The sequence below is a fragment of the Odocoileus virginianus genome, chromosome 15, assembly GCF_023699985.2.
Source record: "Odocoileus virginianus isolate 20LAN1187 ecotype Illinois chromosome 15, Ovbor_1.2, whole genome shotgun sequence".
Classification (NCBI taxonomy): domain Eukaryota; kingdom Metazoa; phylum Chordata; class Mammalia; order Artiodactyla; family Cervidae; genus Odocoileus; species Odocoileus virginianus.
In genome coordinates this window covers 51,055,756-51,079,637 of record NC_069688.1, presented here as the reverse complement: position 1 = coordinate 51,079,637, position 23,882 = coordinate 51,055,756, and the positions used below count along the sequence as shown (strand labels likewise).

The following is a 23,882-nucleotide window of genomic DNA, read 5'->3' as shown; positions in this document are numbered from 1 at the left end:
ACTTACGACAAGAGAAAAAGATGTATTAGTTTAACCAGGCCAATAAATCTAATGGACCCAAAATGAACTATGTACTTGTAACTCTGAAAGATACAGATCAGGAAGTATGATGGAACCAGTTAGGGAAAAGGCTCTGACACTAAACCTGAATTAAGTATGAATGTACACACACAGTTTCAGACTTGAAGAAATTTCATTTAGGATGGTTAAAGTAAAAAAAGAACTCTCCTATTGTCAACACAAGCTGAGAACTAGGGAGGTTCAGTCAATCCTAACAACTTGTTTGAAATCTTATGGCTTATTTAAGAAGTAAATACTGTGGGGCATGGGTCTTAAATTAGAAGGCAATAAGTTTTATTGTCCACTCTATAATCCTAAATTCCACTATTGGTTCTTAACATGTTTTCTTCACATAATCACCCAGGAGTCTTCACTGCTTATTGACTAAACATTCAAAATGAGGTTATGAACAAAAAGTGCACTTAGTCAAAATAACTTCCTAAGACATCAACATTAGCCACAACATGCTTAAGTGTATTAACATCTTTGTTTTAAAATGTAAAGTAGCCAATTTTTCAACATATTCTTCTAGATAAATGACATTTTTAAAAGAATAAATTACTATGAGGAAAGTTAATGCTTTTTAGAACTCTTTGGAAAACCATTTTTCCTTTTGCCACGTGCTTTAAACATCGTAATAAATTCCAACATGGTGACAAGAACCCACACACTGCACCTGTGCTTTCTATCTTAATTAATCCAAGAAGTACAGGCCTGCTCACTTTAATTTGTAAAGGAAATGATGATATAGTGAGTTTCAACTTAAGGCATTAATTACCTAAGCAAGCAGAATTAGCTTAATGTTTCAGTAGATCTTGCCTAGACACAAGCACCAAATCAAATCTTCTGATATTTTGGACGCCTTTAACAGCCTATTTAGGAATAGAAAGCAAAATTCTCACTCTATCTTAGGTGTCCAAATGGATTAAATTATACTGAGGGAAAAAACAGTGTGAGGGTTTAGAGATGCTATAGTTTTTATGGTCTTTACTATAGAATTAATTAAATTCAGTTTAGTTGCCTGGTGACTATTAATATTTTCTTCCCTACTTGTATATGAACGCGTATCTTTGAAGAAGGGCCCCACTCTTTCAAAACAAAGGGTACGGCTGTCTTAATGCCGCAGTAGACTGATGGCCAAAATCTTATAAAAAAGTCTCCATGGACCTAGACAATCACATGTTGCAACTGTGCACACAGCACACCATCTGTTGGATACAACTGCCAGCACAGATTTCGTGAGTTGGCGAAGGACTGCAACAGTCAAGAATTCTCCAAGTGTTTCAAAGCGCAGGGTTCTCATTAATTTTAATTTCCTGTTGGCTCTTGAAGGAAAGAGTGAACAGTGAAAGCACCGTGTGCCACAAGCGCTCCAGTTCAGGCCGCACGTACACCTGTGATCATAAACGCTTCTCCAGGGCTGGCCACTGAAGAGCTTGAGATTCTGTGTTTATTTCTTCTTTACCCAAGAAGAAATAAATCTGAAGGATCTACTGTTATCTTCTCATACTGGGGTAATACTCCTGCAAACATCTGGAAATATTTGACAGTAATCATTTAATTAATGCAAAACTAATCGATGACAATATGCTTAAAGACTTCCCTCAGCGGAAGTGCTTTCCTTGGTGCACACGAGCAGGGTCTGAGGAGAACAGGCAGTTCTTTGACTCAGGAGCGCACCACGAGCGAAGCTGTGAGCCAGCATCTCTTTAAAGGGCGAAGGCGCCCTCGGGTATTTAAGTAGCGAAAGCAGATGGTAGCATACTGCTACGCTGCTTAAAACGCAGATGCTGTTGGCTGAAGTTTTTACCTCCAGGTTCCCTATAGGGCCTGGGTGGCTGAGGGCTTTCCAAAGGCTGGCATCGCTACAAGCGCTTGCGTGGGCTCCTGGACCCCACCACTGTCTCCACTTCATCACCCTCCACCGCTGCTGGCCGCTCTGGTGGGCTGAAAAGACCCTAAGAGGGGAAGATGCCTACAGCGCACCCGTGGCTCCAGAAGCAGGGCTGGTACTTCCTCCAGCTTTCTTTACCGCTTTCTACAGTTGGCAGCACTGAGGTTTCTTGGGTTTTGCGGGGGGTTTGGGGTTTTTATTTTTTTTCCCAATCACCATAATGATTTGCCAATCCAGAGTCAGAGGAAGAACTGTAAAAATCTCTGCAAAGTTCAGGGCACATTTATGCTTGAAGGAGAGGACTTTATTTGCCTTCTGCCACCATCACGGAGACTGTTTCTCCAGTGTTGCCGTGGAGGATTTTTGTGTCCCTCAGCTCAAAAGAGCAACACAAACTGAATATTTAAGAAAACTTAAAAAAGTTACCTTATAATTAACATTACCTTCAGTTTGAGTCAAAAACGAAACAAAAAATAAATAAATAACTGATTTATCTAATCCCTCTTATACTAGCAGTTACTGTCAATCCAATTCCTTTTTTAAAATTTGGAACCAATACAGTGGATTAGCAGATGGCTTTTAAAAATTTTTGTTCTTATTCCAAAATCTTTACATTATCCAAAGAATATCTATTTAAGTATGAATGATAGTGTAATTTCTGCAAAACATGATCTTCATACATGCTCTCCAATTAACACTAAACAATCTGGATGCTAAATCTGTTTGGAAATAATTCTAACAAAAGCTGAAACATTAGACGAGCGCTGTTAATAAACAGATTCGCCTTTTACATTTGTGTTAGAAATTTTCATAGCCACACCCTAAACAGAACTTTTTTTAGTAGAGTTAAAATAATTGGTTCAGTTAGCCTCAATACATTTTATCTTATCTTTATGCTACCTTCAAGATGGTGAAATCACCAATTATTTCTCTTATCATCTCCTTACATCCAGAAACATAACAGGAAACAACCAACTGACAGAAAATCTAAAAGACAAATGCTAAAGAAAATACACAAATTAAGTTGCACGCAGACTTCAAGATAAAGAATGCCTCCTACTCCTCACATCTGTATGGCAGGTGTCTTTCCTAAGTTTTGCCCTTTTGGAATCTACTCTGAATACGACAAAAGACAGAGAAGTATTCACTTTCGTTTTTCTTTTTTGAAAACTCTTTTTCTTAAGGCACAGGAAAAGCCCTCCATGTCCTGTAAACACAGTCAAAATGACTTCGGATAGTTTCAAGCAACTTGCATTTCATAGACACGGGAATCATATAAAGTCTAGTTCTTCTGGCAGGTGTCCTTGAGATACATCATAAAGACAAAAGACAAGCACAGAAACCTGCGAACACGTTAGACTTTGATGAGTCACATTTTTAACATTCTATACCTAATATATGATGGAATAAATAAGACCAGATTTCCCTTATCAACACCAGTTGGGGTCTTAAATGGAAATTGGTCTTTGCTTTTAGTCCATTTTCTTGCTTTGTAAGCAAAGAATTTTATCACATTCTTTACACTTTGTCCCACCTTTGCTTCCTCTTGTCCTACTCTCTTTGAGCCTCTTACACACTCTTCCTTTTTTTCAACAAACTCACTGCTTCTCTCAGCAATTCTTTATTTATCTTCTGGCAATGATTCCTTTCTTCATCTCTTATTTATTCCCATTTGCATTCCCTCCGTAGCTACTGCAAACATTTTTCACTTTCCTCCAAGTGATGAGAGGGTTGAGCAGTTCACAGGTGTAGTAGACGCTGGAGAAGGAAGAACTGCTCTAGTCATTCCGTCCCCCTCCCTTCTCCCCATTTACGGCTACATGCCCTGTGTACGTCAGAAAATAAATAATCCAGTCATATGATCTCATGGAGACTCTTCCCAGCTGTGAATTTATTTTCCTCCTCTGTTTTTTTTTTTTTAAGTTTCACCTTCTATTATTTGGCTCCTCCTCTTAACCAATATTGTCTCTTTAGTAAGTCAGCTATTTCTGATTAACCTTTCTAGTGTCTCCTACATCTCTCCCTGTTTTTGCTGCTTCTTTTCCACTTTATTACTATATTATTTAAAGTCTACTTCACATACTTGATTTCCCCCTACCTCTAGTCTTTTTCTATCAATCAATTCTGCATGCTAACATCAAGATTAATATTCTTAAAACACTTTTCATCATGTCATTCTCCAACCTAAAAACCTTCCGTTGGTTTTCCACTGTCTAGGAAATAAAATGTCAGACTTTGCAATCTTACATTTAAGGCTTCCACCATCTGACCCAAACCTAGCTTTCCATTTTATCTCCTGTATTATTCCAAATGCACTTGAAGGTCTTCACTTCATTGTCACCCAATATATCTTGTCATTTCCTACCTCTAGGCTTTTTATTACACACATCATCCTTTGTACTGCCTGCCTTCCCTTCTCCAACCTTTACTGAGTCCTCCTCTTAATAAAACCACATAATATCTGAATTACTGCTCTGGATTACAGGTTAACACTTTACTAACTTATATTTTGTCTTAACAAATGTACACACATACACATTTAAACCCACAGTGCCTGGCACAATCCAACCAGAAAACAGGACATTTGTTAAGCTAAAGTTTTCTAAAAAATTTTGGAATTTCCAGATAGAAGGACTCCAGAATCTATGATGGGCAGAAAATGTTATCAGAAGTTGGCCACTGGAAAAACTGATGCTCTGACTCAAAACTAGAATGAGCTTAAAAAGGACAGTAGAAGACTGCATGTCAAAAGTTGTGTATGAATATTCTAAAAGAAGGGTATGAGATGGTCCTTGCCAAAACCACTAATGACCTCTGATTTCCTAAATTCGTCATTCTAAACCCTGCTGAATTTTTCATTATGACAACTTTAGTAGACTATTCACAAAGATGACTGCAATAATTCTCATTCATTCCACAGGACCCTCTGCAATGCAACTTTGCTATTCTCATCATAAGGTGAAATCAATTTCCACATCCTTTGAATCTGGACTGGCCTTGTGACATACAGTAACTAAGAATAACCACTTTTAAGTTCAGTGGCATTAAGTACATTCACACTATTGCGCTACCAGCATGACACTCCATCCCTGGGACTTTTCTCATCTTCCAAAACTGAAGTTCTACACTCAAAAAACAATAACTCCCTACTTCCCCTTTCCTCTGTACCTGGCAACCACCAGTTTATTTCTATGAATTAGATAAGACTACTCTAGATACTGCATATAAGTGGAATCACACAGAATCCTTTTGTGTGACTGGCTATCTCACTTAGCTTATTATCTTCACAGTTCATAGATCCATGTTATAGTTTGTGTCAAAATTTCCTTCCTTTTCAGGCTGAATTATATTTCATTGTATGCATATATCACATTTTGTCTATCTGCTCATCTATCAATTGACACTTGGGTTGCTTCCATTTTTTGGCAATTGTGAATAACACTGCTATTAACGTGGATATACAAATATCTATTCAGGTCTTTGCTTTTATTCATTTCTTTTGGGTATATAGCCTGAAATGGAATTGCTGGATCACATGGTAATTTATGTTCAATTTTTTTGAGAAATGCCGTACTGTTATCCACAGCTGTACCAATCTACATTCACACATGTAGTGTACAAGGAAGGGTTCCTTCCAAATTCTCCTCATCCTCACCAACACTTACTTTCTGTGTGTGTGTGTGTTTATATAATGGGTGTGAAATAGTATCTCATGGTTTGGACCTGTATTTCCTTAATAATTAAGGAAATCATTATCTGATGATAACAAACAATTCTTTTCATTTGTTTACTGGCCATTTGTACATCTTCTTTGGAGAAATATTTATTGGAGTACTTTGACTATTTGTAAACCCGGTTGCTTAGTTTTTCGTTGTTGAGTTATAGTCATTTAGCTGTATCCTGGGTGCTAACCCCGTATCAGATATGACTTACATGCTTTCTCCCATTCTGTGGGCTGACGCTTGTCTGCTGATAGTGTACTTTGATGCACAGAAGTTTTAGTTCAGTTTATCTGTTTTTGTGTTGCTGTTGCCTCTGCTTTTGGTGTCATATCTAAGAAACCACTGCCAAATCCAAAGTCATACAGCTTTCCCCCTGATTTTCCTGAGGTTTTCAGATACACTTCTTATACTTATTTAGATCCTTGATTCATTTCAAGTTAATTACTGTATATTATGTAAGGAAAAGGCCCAAATTCATTCTTTTGCTGTGGCTACTCAGTTTTTCCAGCATTAATTCCTGACAAAGCTATCCTTTCCTCATTGAATGGTCTTAGTACCCTTGTTGAAAAATCATTTGACTGTATATGTGATGGTTTATTTCCGGGCTTTCTATTCATTCCATCAGTCTCTATGTCTGTCTGTTTTGATTACGGTAGCTTTGTAGCAGTTCTGAAATGAGGATGAGAACTCCAACTTTGTTTCTCTTGTTCAAGGTTGTTTAGACTATTCGAGTCCCTTGAAATTCCACATGAATTTTACATGGATTTTTCTACTGCTGTAAAAAAACAACATTGGGATTTTAATAGAGATTATATTGAATCTGTAGGTTGCTTTGGACAATGCTGACATCTTAACCACATTAAGTCTTCCAATCCATGAATATGAGATATACCATGTACTGGAGACTTCTTTAATTTCTTTCAGCAGTACACTGTAGTTTTCAGTGTACAGGTCTTTCATCTCCTTGGTTAAGATTATTTCTAAGTACTCATTTTTTTTGATGATATTGAATTCTAAACTTAGGACTCAAAAGACCTTGCAACTTCTTCTATCACCTTCTTGGAACACTGCTACCACAACATAAAACTTCCAGGCTTGCATGATAGGGTGATACAGCCTAGACAACTCTTAGCAACTGCCAGACATGAGTGATGTTAGAGAGCACTTAGCTCCAGTCAAGCTGCTAGATGATTACAGCCACGTGAGAGACTCCAGGGGAGTCTAGCAGAAGAACCACTCAGCTGAACCTAGGCAAACTGCTTACCCACAAAATTAAAAGCAAGTAAAATAGTTATTTTAAGCTACTAAATTTTAGGGCTGGCAGCAAAGACTAACTGAACAGAACTAAATCATTTTATTTGCTATTTCTTAACTATGATAATTTATTCATTACTTTGTACTCATTTCAAACTGTTTTCCAGAGGCTGTTAAGATTTATTCCAAGTGAGTTAAGACAGAGTTCTTTGATGCTAAGTACTCTACATTATTCATTGTGTTCATGAATGATTTAAAGCTTGAGGGGCAGAATTCTAAATAATTTATATATGTTTTAAAAGGAGATAGCATAAAATTAAATCACATTAGAAGTATAGAAATACAGATTTCTAATTTACAACCTCAAAATTGAAAAAACAGTAAGGAGATACTATAATGAGTGTATTTCAGACTAACCTGTGCTATTGCTAATAGTTGCTAGCAATTAGTGCTAAATTTACTGAGGAGAGATTTTGAAAATTTATTATCTGATTATTATAAAACTTAAATAATCACAATATTTAGGAGAAAAGTATTTAACATTAAAAATGTTTATAATCCCAAAGCATTTAGAGGCTTGGTGTCTAAGCAAAATGGCTTGATATTACTTAAAATTTTTGAAGATACACATATATCTAAAATTTTATGTTTTATAACAAACATGTATTCATTAACAAATATAGCTATAGTTATTTTAAGTGAGAATCTTACAGAGCAATAGGCAAAAATAAATGCTATTTATGTGTGTGCAAGCTCAGTGTGTCCAACTCTTTGTAACCCCATGGACTGTAGCCCACCAGGCTCCTCTGTTCATGGGATTCTCCAGGCAAGAATACTGGAGTGGTCTGCCATTTCCTTCTCCAAAATGCAATTTGTAATACACATTAAAACAAAAACTTCACTTAATAAAAATTTCTACCCCATTAAAGAACTCACTTTAAAAATTTACTCTCTCACATTATAGAAAGAGTTGTTTTAGAATTATTTATCTAGTATTACATGTGTTCTTTAAAAGAAATAATTAATAAGGAGAAAATGTAACAGGAGGCAATAGACAAGTTTTTTATGTGGCTCAGATGGTAAAAGAATCTGCCTGCAGTGCAGGAGACCTGGGTTTGATCCCTGAGTTGGGAAGATTCCCTGGAGAAGGGAAAGGCTACCCATTCCAGTGTCCTGGCCTAGAGAATTCCATGGACAGAGGAGCCTGGCAGGCTACAGTCCACGGGGTAAAAAAAGAGATGGACACAACCGAGTGACTTTCACTACTCACTTATATTTCTAACTAGACATAGAATGGGACTATTTTTTCTGACAAATCAAGAGGAATTAACACTTAAGTAGAAACTATTTGAATTAAACCTTCAAAGCTGAGGCAAATTCCTCAATGTCTATGTCATAAACACATTTCCAACATTTGTTTAGGAATTTGAATTTACTGTCAGAAATATCTCATATTTGCATCATTAAAAACATCTTTTGAAACAGTTACCATTTTTGTTTTAGAGTCCTAAATATTACTTTAAATTTCGGCTATAATTTATTTAACCACGAGCAATTACTTACACTTCTCTGAAACTACATTTCAACAAACAAACTACAATTTCACTGCTCCTCTACCCATATATGACAACACGCTGAATATTAAAATATAGTCCATAATTTTAATCATACACAAGTGCATACACACACACACACACACACACAACCTATTTCTTGCTAGGATGATAAAACAAAGAAAGAGAAAAGAAATATGGAAGAAGTAAAATGTACTTACGAAGTCAAAATCTCCATCCTGAGGAACTTTCCAGTTATCAGGAAAAACATTTTTGGACATAGGGAAGGGTTCATGCATATTCTGATGACAGTTTTCATGACTCTTATTCTTGAAGTCCTGTTTATCAAAGTAATCCATGAAAGACGGCCTTTGTACTTGTGGCGAAGTTGCATTTCCTTAGGTAAATGAAGAACACAAGGAGGTATAAGTTCTCACATTTACTAAGAGAACTATAAGTTTTATTAAAACATGATTTTTAGTACTATAATAAATTTTCACTAGTCAGATTTAAGAACAGCATAGTTAATGAAGAAAATACATTAAGTAAAATAAGAATGAAGAAACAAAAATATCTAAGGCAAATAGATTGCCTTCACCTAATGATAAGACAGATCTGTAATATTCTTAGATTGTAGAAACATCTCAGAATTTTGGCAGAATATCATAATTTTATTAAAAATTATTTCAAATACATTTGAAATTTGTTAAAGAAAGTAAACATTTTAAACCTCAATCTTTGTTCATAAAACATTCAAGCCTACATTGTTATTGTCCCTGTGTACCAGCATCAGCTGTAAGAAGTTACAGCTGATAAGACTTGCCCAGCTTCCTCCTGTGTCTCTTTGACTACTTCCTCACAGTCTTTCTAGCTGATTCTACCTCCTCCTAGAACGTCCCTTGTTTCACCTGTCATATTTTTACCTGTGACCCCTAAAGCTATTTCTCCAGCCCAGACCTTGCTCCTAGGTTCTCTGACTTTCCAACAGCTCAATTCCTGGACCTGCAGTGAATTAGGTACCTTGAATTTACCAGTTCTAAAGCTAGATCTTCTCCTTCAAGCCTGCTGCTTCTCCAGATGCTCTTTGTCTGCCAAAGTTAACATTATTTACTTAATCCTCAAAGTGATCAAGTTGAGAATGAACCCAGACTCTCTTTTCCCATCAAACCAAACTGCTCATCAGGTTGTTTAATGCTACTGCACTGTCCACCGCTGCTACTGTCTCAGTTTAGCTTCTAATCTTTTCTTGCCGAGGCCACCGTAGCATCCTCCAAACTGGTGTCCGTGCTTTACCTCGGTTTTGATTTTAGTCATACGGATGATGTAGTGACCTTTCTAAACACAAATCAAATCATGTCTTTCTTCTGTTTAGGATCTTTCAGTGACTCCTCATTTCCTATACTGAATGATTAAAGTAGAAAGTAAACATAGAATAACTAGACTTTCCCAGTGATTTTCAAACTTGATTCCCTAAAGCCCCAGTGTCCCCAAAAAAGATCCTAAGTATCCATGTATCTGTTTGGCCGAGTTCCCTTCGCTGCTCACCTGAAACTAGCACAACACTGTTAATCTGCTATATACCTCAATACAAAAATTAAAAAGCTAAAAAAAAACTAAGTGATTGCCACAAAAATACTTGCCTATGCAGTCCTCCACATAGTAAATTACCTATCATCTAAAAAATTTCTTGTGACAGGACGTACACTTCTCCACAAGGAAGCCTGTTGGGCTATTCTAAGTTGCAGAAAGTTTTTTTAAAAATGTGAACTTGAAGTATGTCTTTTTGCAATTTATACTCATGTTCCAAATAAATTTCTCTTTCATACACCAGTCCTTCAGATATCAGAAGACAGAAAATGGCTCCATTTTGGCTATCTTTTTCAGGTGAAACATCGCCAGTTCCTTTCACATGACGTTTTTGAGACGCATCATCATCTAGTTTACTGGCCTATGGAGACATTCCAGTCTCTAAATGATCCTCTAAAATCGGACATAACACTGCTAACAGTAACAGGGCCAATTCAGAATGTATTTGTAATAGCACTAACAGAGCTTAAAACTATAGTTTGAAAACTAGATAACACTATTGGCTCAGGGTGAGCTATAAGGCGATTTTGTAAACATTTCTGCAATTAGTCAAAGTAAAAGTCCCATAAGAAATGAGCAGTGGCAATAGGAAGGAAAGAGGCAGAACAATACTTCGGGCTGACAGAAGAAAACATGGACATCGCTGAGACATTTTATTCCAGGAGTCTCCTTTTGCATTCACAACAGTCCTGTGCCTCCTTCTAACCCAATCCTAATCAGAAGCTCCTTTCCCAGTTATAGGAGCCACCACAAACACCCTAGGGTCTCAAGGTAAACAAATCGTAACCTAGTATCTAGAGGTTCTCCCTTTCTGAAGATGACAGGGGTCTCTCCTGTGGGGAGGAGTGGCTGTGTAACTCAGTTTTGACCAGTGACACGTAAGAAGAAGGATCCTAGGAAAACTCTGTTTTCTTGATGCCCACATCATCCCTCTGCTTCTTCTCGCTCTTCTCTGCCTGGAATGCAGACTTCACAGCTGAAGATCTGACAGTTACTATGCAAGCAGGAAGGTGAGAGTACTACCCTAAAGATGAAAGAATCTACCCTAGAGAAAGAATCGCTAATGATGTTATGAAATCACACTATCAATGTAGGACACTCCGCTTCTGGGTTTTTTTGTTAAATGAGAAAAGAAATTAATTCCACTCTATTTAAACCACTGTTATTTGGTTCTTCTGGTACCTATTACCAAATTCGGTCCCTAACTACTACATTTCTGTTCCCAAGTAGAGGATATAGGAAGATATGGGAGCAGCAACCTTCAATTTTAACTGCAACTACACAACACCCCAATTTGAAACTTGGAATTCACTACTACATAGTGGTTCGATTATCACTACATTTCAGGCCAATCTCAAAATCTATGATAAAATACCTGTCAGAGTCCACACTCAAAATTTTCAAAAATAACCCATTTCTACATTAGAAATAAACATTGTCACAGCAAGTTAACAGAAGTCCAAAAATCAACTGAAATAAAGGAAGGTAGTCTGTTTCATTAGATTTTTCTGTTTGGATGACGTCAAAACAAGATATCGTTAACCAAGACATCCCTCTACACAATTTTTTCAAATGTATGTGCTTATACTTTTAACTATTTTCCATCATTTAGTTTAAAACCTACTATCAACATTTAGAGTATATACTTTTTACATACAAAGAAAAGTTTAAAAACAATTTTTAATTTATAAGGAGGAAAATAGGTTAGGTATATTTTAAAAGTTGGGCTTCCTAGGTGGCACAGTGGTAAAGAATCTGCATGCCAATGCAGGAGATCCAGGTTCCTGGGTCTGGAAAGATCCTTTGGAAAAGGGAATGGCAACCCGCTCCAGTATTCTCGCCTGGAGAATCCCAGGGACAGAGGAGCTTGGCGAGCTACCACTGATGGAGTTTCAACGACTGAGCACGCCCACACATGTTTTAAAAGTTAACGGGATGGAGCAGCTGTAATTGGCCAGTCATATTTAACTACACGATATGAAACACATGTCCACAGAGTGCAGTTGAGTCTCCAAGGAGGCTCGTGTTCACAGACAGACAAAGAGGATGATGCTTCTGACTTACAGTTTGTTTTTTAAAAAAGAAATAGTAGGCCCTCCAACAGAAGAGTGAAGCAGGAAATCTCAAGACAGTAACCACTGTCATATGTGATTGTGGTTGCTATGGTGAATACTTTTTCTTAAATACACAGAAAATAATCACATAAAATTGACATCAGTTTCTCCAGTTATAGCTGAATTCTGACCCTATCTTATAAAAATATTTTTTTTTATTTTAATAATAAATTTAATGGTCAAAATTACTTCATCCTTCAATTTTGGTCCCAATTCCTTCAGCTAGTTGCTATGGAACTAAAATCCCATTAGCAATAAGGAATAAAATAATCACCACTCAATTCTTTTGTGTATGTGAAATTTTAAAGAAAAAAATTATTTCCTCTCCTTCAAACATTCCCTAAAACACACACAAGGAAAGTAAATTGTATGGTATATCATACCTTTTACAAAATATGCCAGTCTACTCACAATTATTCACTAACTATTCTAATTTACACATGACTTCTAAAGAGGTGAAAAATTGTCATGAAAATTTAAATATACAATGGAATTTTTAGAATAATCTAACAAATACAATCTGTTTAATTTTTAATTTCTTAACATGAGTATGACAAAGACAGTCAAATGTAGAAATGATATAATCATCACTTTAGCATAATATCTGGAGTAGGAAATGGTAACCCACTCCAGTATTATTGCCTGGGAAATCCCATGGATAGAGAAGCCTGGCAGGCTACAGTCCACGGAGTTGCAAAGAGTTGGACGTGACTGAGTGACTAACACTTCAGTTAGCATAATATATTTCACTATCAAATGGTTTTTGAATATTACCTAATTTGTTCTAAAAATATTTTAAAATGTGGGTGTTCCACCTGATTAATGATCCAGAAAATCTGTCCTTTAATTTGTTGCCAAGAGCATAGTGAATAGGGTATATATAGAAGGGGCTTCCCAGGTGGCACTAATAGAAAAGCACCCACTTAGCAGTGCAGGAGATGTTAAGAGATGTGGGTTTGATCCCTGGGTTGGGAAGATCTCCTGGAGTGGGGCATGGCAACCCACTCCAGTATTTTTGCCTGGAGAATCTCCCCATGGACAGGGGAGCCTGGCGGACTATAGTCCAGGGGGTCACAAAGAGTGGGACATGACTGAGGTGTGTGTGTGTGTGAACCAGGATGTTAGTCCAGAAGCTACTAACATCAGCTTTTTCATAACATCAGACTCTACTATGAAACAAAGGAGGATACAGTCAACATGGAGAGGATCTAGAGGCTATTCAGAAAAAGATTAAAAGCTTAGTAAATAATACCTGCACAAAGGTTAAAGGGAATGAAATTGTACAGCCAGAAAAAGTCTGAGGATACAATTTAATAAGTATCCAAGTATACATGAAGGGATCTTGCACAGAAAATGGTGACCAGCTGTTTTCCATCTCCAATGAGGGCAAAATAAAAGAAAATAGACAAATTGAAGCCCAGGATTTTAGTTAAATGGAAGGGATGATTTCCTGTGTGAGTAGTGAGCTCTGCAACAACCACTGTTTGTCATGGAAGCCCCTTCTTCAGAGGCCTTGATAAGAATGACTGGTTGTCATCTGCAAAAGACTAATATTTACGTGTTTGTGCTCTGCGCTGATACAAGAGGCATCCTATGGTCAAAATACCTACACTAATCACATATCATTAAACATTCCACAGAGCAAAAGCACACAGAACAGACCATATGCAGTACCCACAGGTAACTCCAAAGCACTGTGGCCACACCTTAGCTGAACACCCAGAACCTCTGCAGAGGAAAATGAAGGGTTTCTAACCGCCCCGCGATATGCAGGGCATCTGCGCCCAGCTGAAGGTGGGACCTGTAGTCTACTGCTGTCACCTTTACTGCCGTCATTGGCAAAAGTAATCTTAAAGACGCATATAAAGATTTCTCATGGAAGAATGGTAAGATCTCTGGAGAGGTGGGAAAGTGATCCACCGACATACTTCCCTAAACCGACTGACTGTTTTTTGGCACCTGAATTTCCATCCTTAGTTATTTACTCCTTTGGCTCAAAAATGTTTTCGGGAAAAACTGTAAATTTGTTGGGGGATGTAAATATTTCAAGAACATAAAACATCATTAAGGATTTTTTACACCTGCATATCAGATACTTTCCTGAAATAGGTTTTGGGAGGAAGAAGGAAGGAAAGGGATCTGAATCAGAGCTGAAAGAGAATATTATTACTAAGCACAGTATAGGACATGGAAGTTATCGTTCAGAGCAAATGGTCTCACGCTTACAATTGTGTCTAGAAGTGTCCAATGAATTAGAGAGTAGGAACACCTAATGGTGCATCTTTTCTTGATATCTCTCCTAAATGCCTTCTAAATCTATGTAATATCTATTTCTAGGATAAATCCTAAAAACCTAAAGCAGAACCTAATTTGCCTTCTCTTACTATTTAAGTGAAACTACATACATGTGCTTTCTAAAATGAAACAATAAACTGTGATGTTTTAAAAATCACCATGTATTACAGGTATATACAAAGAAGAAATCTTAAAAATATATATTCAATTAAAATCACTTAAATCAATATTTAATAACTGATGAATAGCTATGATAACTTAATATAAATAAACAAAATAAAATCAAAGGATTCAGACAGAGGTTATTCCTCTACCCATTCCTGTTACAATGTGGCCTCATGTACTTCACCATTCAGCTCACTGCTTGGTGAACATGTGCGACCGCGTCTCCATCCTTCCTAGATAAAACAGGCGAGTTCTGGGCACTGAGGGTACAGTGAGCCTGCTTACTTCTGTCCTAAAAAGTAAGCTGTCAGTCCTAGCTGCGCCTCAGAAGCACTGGGAAAGTTCACTGCGTTGGGATGCTAAGTTCGGTTAGAGATGTGTAGGCCCTCCTCTGGTCTGCAGAACCAGCGTCTCCAAGGGGCTACTGCTAAGACGTACACTTGTGAGGTGAGCATGTGGACCCAGGAGCAGGGTTTATCTTGTAAATCAAGCCTCTGCTCCAGCCTGAGGAGATCTCTTGAGCTCCTGTTTCTGCCTTAGAATATATTTTTCTTTTCTTCCACTTCATGTCAGTTGCAATTCTAATGGGCTTTCATTCCACAGCTTCACCCCAATTTCTGTAAAAAAGGAAAAAAATTGAGCTGAGGGCTCAGGCCTAGACCCTATACCACACAATGGGAAATCTCCTTGACAGCATTATTAAACACAGTGAGAGAAAAATTCTTAGTTTGCTCAGTCATGTCCAACTCTTTGTGACCCCATGGGCCAGGCTCCTCTGTCCATGGGGATTCTCCAGACAAGAATACTGGATGGGGTTGCCATTCCCTCTTCCAGGGGATCTTCCCGACTGAGGAATCGAACTCAAGTCTCCAGCACCGCAGGCAAATTCCTCACCGTCTAAGCTACCAGGGAAGCCCACAGCTGGCTGAAACTGAGCAACCACCGCCCCTGGTGAGCCGTCTTACTGTACAGTCTGGGAAGCTAAACACTACATTTCCTGTAATACCCTGCACCGAGGGTCCTGGCTAAGTGTACTCTCTCATGACCGGGAAAGCAAGAAATGAGGCAGAGAACAGGGGCCTGCTATCTCAGCCATTTCCTTCCAGCAGCACAACTACGCAGACATGGGATTTTTTTACAGCAGCATTCCAGCTCCAGTCGTCAGCCTCACAGGTGTTAAAAATGTGGTTGCAGTCTCAGTGGTAGCTTTCTAATCCCTGAATAGCAACAGGTATTTGATCTCAATCTGTATTTTGCATTCAGCAGTGCCAATGACAGCCTCTGAATTCACTAGCTTCCTGACTGTAATAATAGTAGTAATGCCATAATGGTCACTTTTGTGGGGGTGTGGGAGTCATTCTTGGAGGCCCAGCCCACACAGCCCTCTCTTCCAAACTCTCCGCTGATTTTGTTAATATCCAAAACTCTGAGTCAAATCTTTTTGTGTTTAAAATGCATAGTTTCTGTCCTCCAAAAAACACTGACACAAGCCTATATGTGTATAACTGCTCAACCCTCATAATAAAACCATCAGCCTGGTCATACTACATAGAGTCTACAAGGGTATCATCAAAACCACTGTAAAATACTTTCCTCAAATGATAAAACACAGTATCCAAATCTAGAAGTTTCTCTGATCTAGAGGTTTAGCAATGTTGTCAAAAAAGGAAATCAAATTGTTCTGATATAATTTGTTCCCACTAACCTATGCTGACTTATAACAATTCAAGTCTCCTTTCCTAAAGGACTCACAAATATTCTAGACAGCCTGCCCAAGGGGACGTCAGGTTCACTGGCCCACAGTAATAACGTGATTTGGGGGGTGGAACCTGAGTCTGTATATCAGGTCTACCACTCATCTGCTATGAAATCCTGGACCAGTCACTTCATGTTCCCAAGTCTCAGTTTCCTTAGCGGCAAACAATAGTGACAACATTATTTACAAAGTCCTTGTGAGAAGTTAATGAGCTGATGTATGTAAAGTTCCAAGCACAATGTTCAGCCCATATGGACCTGCAATTAATGATAGCTGTGAAAGTGAAAGTGAAGTCGCTCATTTGTGTGCGACTCTTTGAAACTCCATGGACTATATGTAGCCCGCCAGGCTCCTCCGTCAATGGAATTTTCCAGGCAAGAATACTGGAGTGGGCTGCCAGCTATAGCCTGAGAAATTTACCTTCTATTCTCTTTTCTGAAAATAAAAAATGAATAAAACAAAATAACAATTAACTTCATCTTGCTTACATGGATGGCACTTCCCTCATTTTCTCAAAAAAAAGACATCAAACTTCACAAACAGTGGAATACAATCCTCTCACCTGCAAGTTATCTCAACACATTACTGATCATACTCCCAGTCGGGAGGTACTGAATCAGCTGAGTGTTCCCTGATCATTACCTCACCTTGCCATTCGATTTCTTATAAATCCAGCCCCAGCTCTGGGAGGCCAGAAAGTTCCACTGTAGGAACACAGCAGATCTGAACAAGGGAAAAGGCCCCCACTCTTTCTTTGCTACAACAGTTTTGCTCTTCTAGAGTTACCCACAAAGAAATAACCTCTACTAGTTTATCAATTTAATGACAACGGATTCCTGACCTGATCCTAATCGATTTCCTCCAGATAAAAAAAAAATCTTAAATGTTGATTTCATTAATGACAACCAACCTGCTTACACTTTCTGTCAACCTCCTAATTCCAACTGGCATAGACTAGTCTGGATAAAAGATAATATGTAAGGCAGTAGAAATCTATATGCAAATATTGGCTGATGCCAGATTCTGAAAGACCTGGGTTACCGAGCTGAAGCCTCGCCATCCCAGGAGCAGTGAGAGCCCAGGGAAGTGGGAACGGGAGGAGGCAGGGGAGGGACAGTGAGAGTAATGCCGGCACTGCTGGAAGCAAGCACGGAGACTGCTCCGGACGTGCTCTCCAGGTCTGTGCCCGTCTAAAAAAAATTACATTTTAAATATTCTCTGTCATTTTCTCCATTTCCCTCAAAAGATCTTTTAACAACTTTGCTTCCTAGAGTTAAGTCATCACACTTTCAAGAAGTAAGGAAAATAGGACTATAATTTCTAGCTTTATGGATAAAGGTATAAAAAAGTATGCAGACATAATTTAAACTGTCAAGAATATTAAATTGGGCAACTCTTTTGAAGCTCCAGTGGTAAAGGTGATGGAAACCAGGATTTTCAGCATATAACTTTGTAGATATTTTAGAAAACTGAAAACTATATAATGCTTTCATCTTTTAGGGAATATATAGATATATACTCTCTTTAGGGAACAAAAATGCTAAAGACACATTACCAAGTGGGACTTTCATTAACTTTAACATAACCTAAGAGCTCATACCAACTAATCTAAGATATTTTTTAAAAGATTAACATCATGAGGAAAGACAAAGCTAAAACTAATTATGTAGTTTCACGGAAAGTAAGTTCTGCCTCAGTAGCTTCTTTACATTCTATACTATTGCTGTATTACAGTATGACAAAACCAGGGTTACACTAACATCATTTGGTTCAACTTTTGGGTACATGGAAATCCCATATTATAGAATGATGTCTAAATTGTGGAAACTTAAAACACAACGAAAGTTGGCTCATGAGATTTAAAACTTGCTCAAGCATATAAAGCAATTACATAAACCACTATCTGCTCCATTTAAAAATAAGCTTTCAATAAAACTTCTGTGACCAAAAAAAAATCATGCTTAGGATATAAAATTATGACATAAACTGAATGTTTACTGTGGTTGTCAAAGCTAAAAGTCATTACACAAAACATGTGGAAATCTGTTATTTTAAAGCATGAGGTTTGATAAATCATTATAATATATCTCTTCCTTGAAAGAGAATAATCTTAATGTGAATTCGATTCCATAAATACTCATTTTTAAACTACTGTTTAAATGATGATGTTCAACTATATGGACTACAAGGGAAAAGTTGTTAATGTAGTTTCATAAGGAGCTCAGTAGCTCTCTGAAGATAGAATGAAGCACTCGATGATCTTACTGGTCTGTTAAGAATCAGAAAACCTGACTTAGAAGAATTTTATCAGCTGTGGAAAACCGACGCTACCTACTGATGGGAAGCATGCTGTAAATGACCTTATCTGTCTTTTCAGTCTACAGGGCATATGACTTGTACCCTAACATAAGCTGGCTTTGGAGGCCACAAGACCGTCCAGTGTAGTCGGTTAGCATGTTAAGGATGCAGAAGCCCTATTCTAGTAATATGCTCAGCTAGGAATGCAAGTCTTAGACTGCTTTCCAGGGCAAAGGCTCAGGAAACCCATCAGCATGTAAGATTAAAAAAAAAAAAATCGCACCCCTTCCCACCCAGGATTAACTATCAGTATCTGGCAATGTGTTTTCATCCTGTGCTTCACAACCCTCCCTTTCAAAGTATACAACCATAATGGGCTATATATACTAAGGAATATGAAGGAAGCAACTGCAGTGAGCCAAATGACTTGAAGCTATAAGCTTATCAAGCAGCCCCCTCATGGGGGGGGGGGTGATGGGGCGGGAGGGGAGCAGCAAAAACAAAGTAGGCAAAAAGAAACAAAAATGTTGGAGAGGAAATTCCTACCTATATCCATTTTATGCTATCAGCAGATCACTTGACTGTAACTTCATAGGCTCTACAGCGCAAGAAGTCATATATTGCTGCTTTTTGTACCCTTCGGAAGAAGTCCTATGTAGTGAAAAACAGCCTGCGCTTAGACCTAGTCATTGACCACATATGACTAGGGTAGTGGGGGAAGAAAAAGGTCAGTAGGCATCAAGAGGTAATTAATCTGCTGTTGTCTGTAACTGAGAAATCACAATGTCTTACACTGTTAATTGCAAACTTAAAGGGCCATGTTTATACAAAAAGAAATGCTAGCCTGTGAAAGTATCTCTGTCTTCTATCACTCTGCAAGCAAAGGAGATCAAAGAGAATGCTTTAACCGTCCTTTCAGCCCTGCAGTGCCCCTGGCACCGTGGCTCTCACAGTACGAGAAGTAATAAGTATGCACCAGGCTGGATGTTCTGCATGAGCATCCTTGTTTCTTGACACGTCTTTCTACTGTTTCTTCTTTTCCCACCTCAGCCCGTATGTCTTCCCTCAGCTGTTTCCCTGTGTTACTGCAGCTTCACTGATAATATGGACAACATGAAATAATATTACGTTGTATTATTTGGGACGGAATTTTAGGTTTACTTTTTTAATCAGAAAAGCAAATGTGAGGAATTTTTTTATCTCTATCATTCTATCTCAAAGATACTTTACAAATTAAATTTTGGATTAGTATCCATCCTTCAACAGAAAAAAGTTCCATAAACCCTCAGTTAAAGAGGAGCTGCTTTCTGCTGTACTAAAAAAAACTCTGAAAACTTACTTGTGCCATACTCCTTTCACTCTTCCCCCCTCCCCGAACTTTAAGCGTTTTATTTTGTATTAGGGGCATAGCACATTAATAATGTTGTGGTAGTTTCAGGTGAACAGCGAAGGGACTCGCCCATACGTTTACATGTATCCATTCTCCTCCAAAGGCCCCTCTCGTGCAGGCCGCCACATAACACTGAGCAGAGTTCCCTGTGCTATACAGCAGGCGCTTGTTGACTATCCATTCTGAGTGATGGCAGTACGCACACGGCCTTCCCAAACGCCCGAGCGATGCCTTCCCCTCTGGCAACCATATCCCAAACGCCCGAGCGATGCCTTCCCCTCTGGCAACCATATCCCAAATGCCCGAGCTATCCCTTCCCCTCTGGCAACCGTAAGTTTATCTGCTAAGTCTGCGAGTCTCTCTCTGTTCTGTAAATTCACTTGTATCATTTCTTTTTAGACTGTTAGATAAAGTCAGGAAACAAAATTTTCCACAACTGGCTATAACAAGTAACACAGAACTATCCTGGTTTCTATAGAAGCACATTCTCAAAACAGAAGATCAATAGTCAGTGGGGGAAAAAGCCACATACTTTTCATAGTTCCATCTTCTTCTTCCTCATCCTCGCTGTTTATAACCATGGTCCCCAAGTCAGACTCTAGCATGGTGCTGTTGTGTTCAATCATGGTCTGGGCCCCTTCACTCATGGTGCTCGTGGCCCTCATGGTGCCCACGCTTTCCGAGCTCGTCTTCACCATGGTGTGGGAGTCCAGCTCATCCTCATCCTGCAAGCAGAACACTGCAATGAAGGCAGACTTTTCTAACACAATGGATATCTTAGAAGAGTATGAGCATCATTATATTTTTAATAATAAAAAAATTCTATTACTACTAATTTTCATGTAAGGACACACATACAGTGTTATCCTAAGTGCCAACTATCCAAAATAACCTAAAGAATTTAAAGTAAAGTTTTAAGTAATTAAAACTCAAGCAATAGAAATTATTTGATGAAACTGAAGGTGGCCAGCTGTTCTTAAAGTAGGATTAAGATAGATGAGGTAGATGATCAACAAAGAATATATAACAAAATAAATAGAAGAGCACATTAAAGACAGAATGTGTTGGCACTATTATAACAACCTTAATAATGTTTCTAACTTTGTACAAAAGCCATTAGCTCTTAAAAAATTATTGTAAATATACATAACATAAAATCTACCATCTTAATCATTTTTCAGGGCACAATTCTATGGCATTAGGAACATTTACAGTGTCATCCAATCATCAACACCCTATTCCAAAAATATTTCATTGTCTCAAACAGAAACTCTGTACCCATTAAAAACTAACTCCTCATTCCTCCCTTCTCCCAATCCTATTCTACTTTCTGGTAAAAGTATGGAATCTCCGTTCTATTTTCTGTTACAATGAATTCACCGATTCTAGGCACCTCATATAGGTAGAATCATGTCTTCTGTGTCTGGCTTATTTCATTTAGCAAAATGTTTTCAAAGTTCATCCAAATTGTCCCAGATGTCAGAATTCCATTCCTTTTTAAGACTGAATGGTATTTCACTGTGTGTGTGCAAACACGCATACCACACCACCATCACCACCTTATGTTTACCCATTCACTTGTTAATGGACATTAAGGTGTTTACACCTTTTGGTTATTAGGAATAATGCTCTGAACACTGGTATATAAGTATCTATAGATACGTGGTCCTTGACTTCTGAAGGTTCAACTTAGGATTTTTCAATTGTACAACAGTACAAAAGAGAAACACATTCAGTAGAAACAGTAGTTTGAATTTTGAACTTTTCCCAGCCTTAGCAACATTTGGTAGGAGCTATTCTCATGAAGCTCTGTGACAGCAGCAGCCAGCCACGTGATCGGGGATGTAAAGAACCCGTACATTTACAACCATTCTGTACCTATAAAACCAATCTGTGTTTCACAGAATGCTATGGTTCAGCACAGCATTTAACAAATTGCACAGGATTCCATACTTTATTATAAAATAGGCTTTGTGTTAGATGATTTGCCAAATTGTGGGCTAATCTAAGTGCTCTGCGCACATTTAAGGTAGGCTACAATTAGCTAGGCTTTTTGGTAGGTTAGGTATATTAAATGCATTTTTGACTCAATCACAGTTTCAACTAGCAAGTTACTTAAGACGTAACCTCATCAAACGTTAAGGAGGATCTGTATTTGAGTCTCTGCTCTCAATTCTTTTGACAGCACTTGAAGTGCAAATTATACGCTTTCCACATTGGCTGCACCGTTTTATACTACAAGAGTGTACAGGGTTGCAACTTCTCCACATCCTCACCAACACTTGTTATTCCCCCCAACGTTGCTAACAGACATCCTAATGGATATCTGGTATCTCACTGTGGTTTGATTTACATTTTCCTAAAAACTAGTGATGTTGCGCATCTTTTCATGTGCTTATTGGCCATCTGTATATCTTCTTTGGAGAAATCTCTATTCAAGTCTTTTTGCTCATTTAGTGTTATAGGCTGTTTTTTGCTGTCAGGCCAAATAAGTTCTTTTTAGGTTCTGGATATTAATCCCTTATCAGATATATGATTTGCAATTATTTTCCCCCATTCTACAGGCTGTCTTTTCACTCTCTTAACAGTTTCTGTGACACACAAAAGCTCTGATGAAGTCCAATTTATCTTTTTCTTTTGTTGCATGTATTTTTGTTGCCATATCCCAGCCATTGGCTTTTAAATGAAATTCACAGAAGAATCAAGTCAGTGACAAGTATGAACCAAAAAATGCTTTTTAGAACGTTCACCAAAAGATAAACTGGAATAGGGCCACAAAACTAAACTAACAAATTCTGTTTGAGAAACCAAGCAATGTGCGATTTGGAAAAACTTGATCATGCACTGAAATTAATTTATATCTACTTCACTTTAAGTAGAAACAAACAAACAAAACCCAAGTTCTGACAGAAAGTTAAAATGCAAATATTGGAGAACAGGAACATCCACATTGTTCTCAGCGGTCTGACAGCCCTCCTCTTCCTAAACCTACAGTATAAACTCAGCATTATATCTCAAGTCCTTTGCTCCTCTTTCATGAGCTTCTCTTCCTTTAGAAGACATCTTCATTGCTATGCCTTCAACTATCTTGCGTGTTGAGGACTCCCAAATTCTGAAAATCTTCCTGACTTTATTTACTACTTATAAGCTTAATGATGTTTAAAAACTCAACAATCTCAAATGAGATCATTTCATCCATCTCCATGGCCCTTCTAGTCTGCCTCCAGCCCCAAAAACAACCACTAAAGTATCTTCATTAGCTATCTGAGAATAAGATTTCAATGTCTTCACGGGTTTACTCTTATTCATTTCCTTTATACCAACAGCCAACAAGCTCTTCTTCAAAAGACTCTTTCTCGGTTCCATCTCTTCTTTTCCAGTCCCACTGCTCCTGAGTATCCTCAACTCATGTCTGGGTAACTGAAAGAAGAGCACCCCGACCTTCTAGAACCAGACAGATGTTAGTTCAAATCCTAGTTCAAAGCACTTACTAGACTTAAGACCTTTGCTTGGTGATTTGGTCACTAAAACGTGTCCAACTCTTGCGACCCCATGGACCGGAGCCAACCAGGCTCCTCTGTCCATGGGATTTCCCAGGCAAGAATACTGGAGTGAACTGCCATTTCCTTCTCTGGAGGATCTTCCCAACTCAGGGATAGAACGTGGGTCTCCTCCATCACAGGCAGATTCTTCACCCACTGAACCACCAGGGAAGCCCTCTTACGACCTTTTAGTAAAGCTATTTAAACTCTGTGAACTTGGGTTTCTTTCATTGGTGTTATGATGATTAAATG

General features: G+C 38.1%; 1 protein-coding gene across 1 annotated transcript in view; it reads right to left on the bottom strand.

Annotated features, from left to right (window-relative positions):
- STK3 (serine/threonine kinase 3) overlaps positions 1 to 23,882 on the bottom strand; it is a 287,702-nt gene that overhangs the window by 58,024 nt on the left and 205,796 nt on the right. The window contains exons 9-10 of the mRNA XM_020887266.2: positions 20,621 to 20,813; positions 8,705 to 8,880 (exon numbers count right to left, since the gene is read on the bottom strand). Of these exons, the coding sequence (XP_020742925.2) occupies positions 8,705 to 8,880; positions 20,621 to 20,813 (369 nt within the window). The remainder of the gene's footprint in view (positions 1 to 8,704; positions 8,881 to 20,620; positions 20,814 to 23,882) is intronic.